The sequence below is a fragment of the Cryptotermes secundus genome, unplaced genomic scaffold (assembly GCF_002891405.2).
Source record: "Cryptotermes secundus unplaced genomic scaffold, Csec_1.0 scaffold58, whole genome shotgun sequence".
Taxonomy (NCBI): Eukaryota; Metazoa; Arthropoda; class Insecta; order Blattodea; family Kalotermitidae; genus Cryptotermes; species Cryptotermes secundus.
This window is the reverse complement of record NW_019734309.1, coordinates 714,691-720,448: the sequence shown is the minus strand read 5'-3', so window position 1 is coordinate 720,448 and position 5,758 is coordinate 714,691. Positions and strand designations below refer to the sequence as shown.

General features: G+C 39.1%; 1 protein-coding gene across 6 annotated transcripts in view; it reads left to right on the top strand.

Moving 5' to 3' along the window:
- The window catches only part of LOC111868397 (MKRN2 opposite strand protein), a 70,172-nt gene that overhangs the window by 61,807 nt on the left and 2,607 nt on the right, over positions 1-5,758 (top strand). For all 6 annotated transcript variants that reach the window (XM_023858990.2, XM_023858989.2, XM_023858986.2 and 3 more), the window contains 3 exons: positions 1,258-1,411; positions 4,405-4,482; positions 4,597-4,803. In XM_023858990.2, coding sequence (XP_023714758.1) covers positions 1,281-1,411; positions 4,405-4,482; positions 4,597-4,803 — 416 coding nt within the window. In that variant the 5' untranslated portion in view covers positions 1,258-1,280. The remainder of the gene's footprint in view (positions 1-1,257; positions 1,412-4,404; positions 4,483-4,596; positions 4,804-5,758) is intronic.

Genomic DNA, 5,758 nt, shown 5'->3' with positions numbered 1-5,758 from the left:
AATATCGTTTCATTTCAATACATATTTTGGTTAATTGCAAGTATTAAAACTAATTTCTATTGTAGGCCTAATATTGTGATACTTTAATTTTGAGTAAAAAACTGCTAAATAGTATGTAGAAAAACACAAAATAAACGGAATAAAACGTCAAGTATACCATGATGTCTATTTTGATAAAAGAAACAGGTTGGGTGCCTGAGAGTATTTTCTCTTGTCAAGGGGGCCTCAGAGGTAAAAAGTTTGAGAACCACTGCCCTACAGTGATTTAGAACCAACTTGTATGTTTAAAATAGAATGCAGTGACTTTCTGATGGTGTCGTAGTGGTTTATGTTACCAGCTGCTGATGACGGGCCCTCATTCCTATAGCAGATGGCGTATAAGCACTCTGCAACCACACAGCTTATGTGCATCTGTTCTGTTACAGTCCTTCTGCTCATCGAAGCAGGTTACATCATAACTTGTGTCGGCAACCTTATGGAAGAAAAGTCCCACCATGTAACGGTGTTCGAATTTCCCACCATGAATACGATCCTGTGGTTGCTTATGTACCAAGGTGCATTCCAAATGAATTGGAGAGTCTTGGTTTGAAAGCGCTGGATGATTTTGATGTTGAAATTGGAGGCTGTCCTCATAGCTGAATTCCATAGATCTCTATGGGTTTGAATACTGTCTTGTATAGAAGGAGTTTGCTCTCTACTGATAGTTTTGAGCTCCTTTGAAATAGTCAGTATTTGTTTCGCTTTTTGGTTGAGCTGTTTTCTTTTGGATTTCATGTGCTTTGCCCATGTCAGTCTTTTATCAAGATGCATGCCCAGATATTTCATTTTTCTGGGGTAGATCAACACTTCCCATTTTGCACTATTGGACAAGTTTGGTTGCATAGGGTGAATGTAATATCTGTAAATTTGCTTTGATTTATTTTAATTCTCCATTTCTTTGCCCAGTCATCAATCTTATTGATGGTGGCTTGGAGTTTCATTGAGGTTATTTTGGGGTCTTCATGTGTGGCTAAGATTGCTGTATTATTGTGTTGTCTGATGTTGGGAGGTCACTCCTGTAGCTAAGATATAGGATGGGTCTTAAAACACTTCCTTGCTGGAAATATCTTGAAAATTAAATCTAATAACTGTTTAACGATGGCGTAACAGTCTACATCACTAACTGATGGTTACACAACCTCGTTCCCATGGTGGATGCAGTATAATAAGTTTGACACAGTCACGTGGCATTTCTGAATTATCTCAATTTCTTTGCAGGGTTGGCTACCAGTGCTGCTATAATGGACACAGATCCTGGGATTCTGTGCTTTCAACACTGCATCTGCAAAGTGTTTTGTTTTGAACTACCTGAGAAGTGCCCCATATGTAACAGTTATCTGTCAACTGCACAGTTCAGACTCCTTCCCTTCAGGTATTAGCAATTATACTACTATAAGGCCCATTGTGAATTGAGCAGGAACCCTTGTCAATTGTTATATAAGCTTTTGTACTGCTAATTTCCCTTGCTTTCTTCTATATTCTGTTCCAGTCCTACACGTTATTGAATGATACATCTAGGTTGATGTGTAGCGCCATCTCCTATGAATAACACTCAAAATGTCAGCTGTAAACCATCTCCTTTATATACACCTCGCATCAAAACACAGTAAACCCTCGCTAAACCGGTTACAGTTAGTCCAGATGTCAGATAATCCGGACTGAGATATGAAAAATTCTGCTAACAGTTGAGTACATACTTTAAAAGACACATGGGATTTAGTAGCATGCAGACTTTCAGACTGTGTAGAGGGCAGCTGGAGAGACTGAAGCCACGCAAGAAAATATCCAAGATTGGCTTGAGCTGGATGAAGGATGCCCTGGATTTCAGTTTCTGACAAAAGAAAAAATTGCTGCAGTAATTTTTTTTATTTATTTTCATCAGCGCTACCTATATTATTAAATATTCCATTTATTTGTTTTCTAAGTTTTTGTCTTTTACGGCAATCTTTTGCTTCATTAATTCAGATTATTGTTTAATCCTGATTACCCCCCGCATTAACCCTAATTAGTGAGGGTTTACTGTAATATCACTACTCACAGAATATACATGATATACTGAAACAAAAGACTGCTTGCTCCTTCATGACCTACTGCATAACTTGCAACGTATTACTGTTCGACAGTTTGTTGCTGCAGTGACCCATGATTGCATAATTTCATAGACATCATTTCATTGTAATTATACTTTCTGTATATGTTTGAAAACTTCATTACATTATTGTAACCAACGAAGTCCTGTGTTAGAGCGATGAAGTCCCTAATTTAAGGATATGAAAATGTAATGCCTCAGGGAATGGTTGTAAATAAATATCGCTTTCAAACTCAACCTGTCAGGAACAAACCATCTGTATCACTTCATTGTTTTCTTTTGCCATATCACCCATTTTCTCCACTGTTACTTTCTCATGTACATAGTGACAGTTGTGACAGTTATAATATTGATCCTGAGATTTTAATAAATTTCCACTTATTTCAACCTCCCTTGAATAAATAAAATTGATTTCTGGAATGTTGTTTTATCATCTATATATGTACATATGGGTCACCAGCCAAATAGAGAGGTTTTATCCATGTTTGGTTAATGTAAGTGTGTGTTCAGTGAACGTGAAGATTCTAGCTCCAGAAATAGAGGCCCCTCCAATGGGAACCAAAAATACAGAATTGCCTTTTTCTCGACAATGGCTTTAGCAATTTTAGTTAAATTTCAATGAGTTATGGAGACCATTGCCTAAATAAACCTACACTTGCAGTGTCTTCAAGATGATAATTGTAGGTGGTGCTCTAGTGGCATAAGTGCATGTGCAGTGTCTCTTGCACTGATACTTTTACGTCTCTTCATTTTCCTCTTCAGCTCTTCCTATTCTTCCTTTGTTCCCCATCTTTCTCCTTCCATTTTAGTGTCCTGATACACAGTTGTGCATTCAGGGTCTGAAATGGGCACCACCACTCCCCCATACATCTTTACTGGGCACAGGAACAAAGTTACCTTTCCCACACATTGGAATCACTGAAGCAATCATGGCACTTAGTTCAAGTTCCAGTTTGTGCTATTCATGTACTAAGTTGTCAGAGCTTTTGAGCAGAATGTGTCAGCAGATAAAAGAAATTAGAAAATTATAGGCATATGTTATTGATGTAATGGAGTTCATGTAGTTATTTCTGAATATTTTTATCTATAACCATTACATGTCCGCAGGGGAAATGCTGCTACAGCACTTACAATTAATTTCAGTTTAGTTTGAAATAATAGGTGCACATCTGCTAGCTTTGGGACTGGGATAGCTCAGTCAGTATAGCAACGAGTCTGTGGACTGGATAACTGGGGTTTGATTCCTGGGTAGGGGCAAGAGATTCTTATCTATGTCCTGTGTCAATGTAATTGATCTACAGAGCAAACAAAAACAAACAAATCTGCTTTACAGCATCCAGACGAGCTCTGTGGCCCACCTAGCCTCGTATACTGGGTAGGGGGGTTAAGGCAGCAGGGGCATGAAGTTGACCACCCACCTCCATTTAGTGCCAAGGTCAAGAATGGTGGATCTATATCTCCACTCACCCATTGCCTCCATGGCATAGTGCTTAATTAAACAATTAAGTACAGGGATAACTTCACCTCTTTGCAGCTATTAGCTTTGTAACGTCTCTGTGTCCATCCTTCCCTCTGGATGTAACAGTTTAGAAGTGTCCAACACATTTTCATTAAATTTTATACTTCAGTGTGACAAATGCCAATTTTTGTTTAAAATGAGACAACAATAAGTGCCTTACACCTTATTCAGTACACTTTTTCCTTAAATGTACTTTACAATGTAAAGAAACAAAAGGAATTTTTATGCTATGTCTTTTCATAAACTGAGAATAGCTGGACTGGTTGTGCCACCACCCATTTGCCCCTCCCACTTTCTTTTTACTCAGTTTGTAGGAGAGGATAAGAAGTTAGCATTGATGAATTGAAAACCTAGACACAATAACAGAGTGAACATACCAGAACTGTTAGGCCGTGTGTACATTTTCTAACTCTTTAATTATTGGTTTGGTTTGTTTTTGTTGACTTTTAACCCATTAATCCTGTCAAGTCAAAAATTGATCTGAATAATTCAGTGGGCCCCCAATATAATGTAAGGTATAACAAGGTGGGGCAGTGTATCAAGGGTTCACTGTATTCAAAAGTATAGATCCTACCTCACCGGAAACTTGCTGCATCTCCACAATTAAGATATATCAGTTAGTGATATTTAGGGAAATAATTGCTGTTTATCATGAGAATCATACAAATTCTGTATTTCACCAGCAGAATGCAAAGTTTTTTAATGTGATACATATAGTTACTATATTATTACAGTTGCAAATATAAACATGTTGCAGAATCCCATATCCGTTTGTGCGTGCGGTTCAGTATCCATGCTCCGTAGTTATCAAGCCCACAACTGGTGACTTTTTGCAGTGAGTACAGTACTGTACCAAGAGTAAATGAATTTGACATGTGTATGAACATGTGCAAAGATGGAGACAGAGATTGAAAGAATCATAAATTAACATTTTTATTTGCTGTTTCAGTGACTACCTGAATTCTATGGATCTGCATATTGGAGTGACAAATTCAGAAGGAAGTGTTGTGGAATTTGACAAAGGAGGTTTGCAGCAACATAAAACTGGACTGTGGTATCAGTGTCTTGTAGTGCATGGGGCAACTGGGCCCTGGTGTGAGCATTGGGACACCACTTTGAAAGCAGTGATTGACCAAAAGTGCTGGGTACCACAGAGGTAACTATGTTGTCATTATGACAGTGTACTCTTCGCTAAATATTACCGAGGTTGAGGTTAGTTAGTTAGTTAGTTATTGGAAAGGGTGGGTTTCCCCATGCACTTAGACCAGTATTGGTCCATTGTGCTTCCCTCTATGATATTCTACCAGTCTCTATATCCTACCGATATTGGTGCGTACCATCAGTCCCGACCGAGCCAGCGAGTTCGGCCTCTACTGGCTTGGCGGTATCTATAATGCTTCCCCCATCTATCAGAGGCGTTAGAGACTACTATTGGGCGGGAAACGCCCTTGAATTTGGCTCAGTTACCTCCTTTGGAGATATGAGGTTCTTTTACATGCCATAAAGCTACGACACGGGACCCATGGCTTAAAGTCCCTCCCGGAGGACTTGTTCCCTGAATTTTTCCGCCCTTAAAAATTCCATGACCTCTGCTGGGTTTGAACCCGTGTACCACGAGTCATGAGGTGGGAACGTTACCTCTAGACTACGGAGGCCGCTGAGGTTGGTGGAACATATATCATGCTTGAGTGAAAGGGGAGGTATATGCATTGTTTCAGTTGGAAGACCTAAAGGGAAGATGCAACTATGGAGTTGTATGCATAGATAAGATTAAAATGTATCTTAAAGGCACAGGGTGGAAATATGTATACTGGATTAATCTGGCTCAGGATATGGATCAGTGACACGTTTTCCCGAGCAATGGAATGAAATAAGTTTTGGAGTTTTCACAGCTGTGATCTTTCAGATTATGCTGTTTTGGTTTGTACCTGTCTACAAGACCACACGGTGTCACAACTCAGAAAACCACAGCCTGACTGACTCTGCTAGGCACAGATGTATAGCCTTATAGAGCATTATATTTCTTGCCCCCCACCCCCAGATATGTGGTGCAATCCAAAAGTTCCCGAAATATATTAATAAAAACTATTACATCTTACCTAGATCTTATT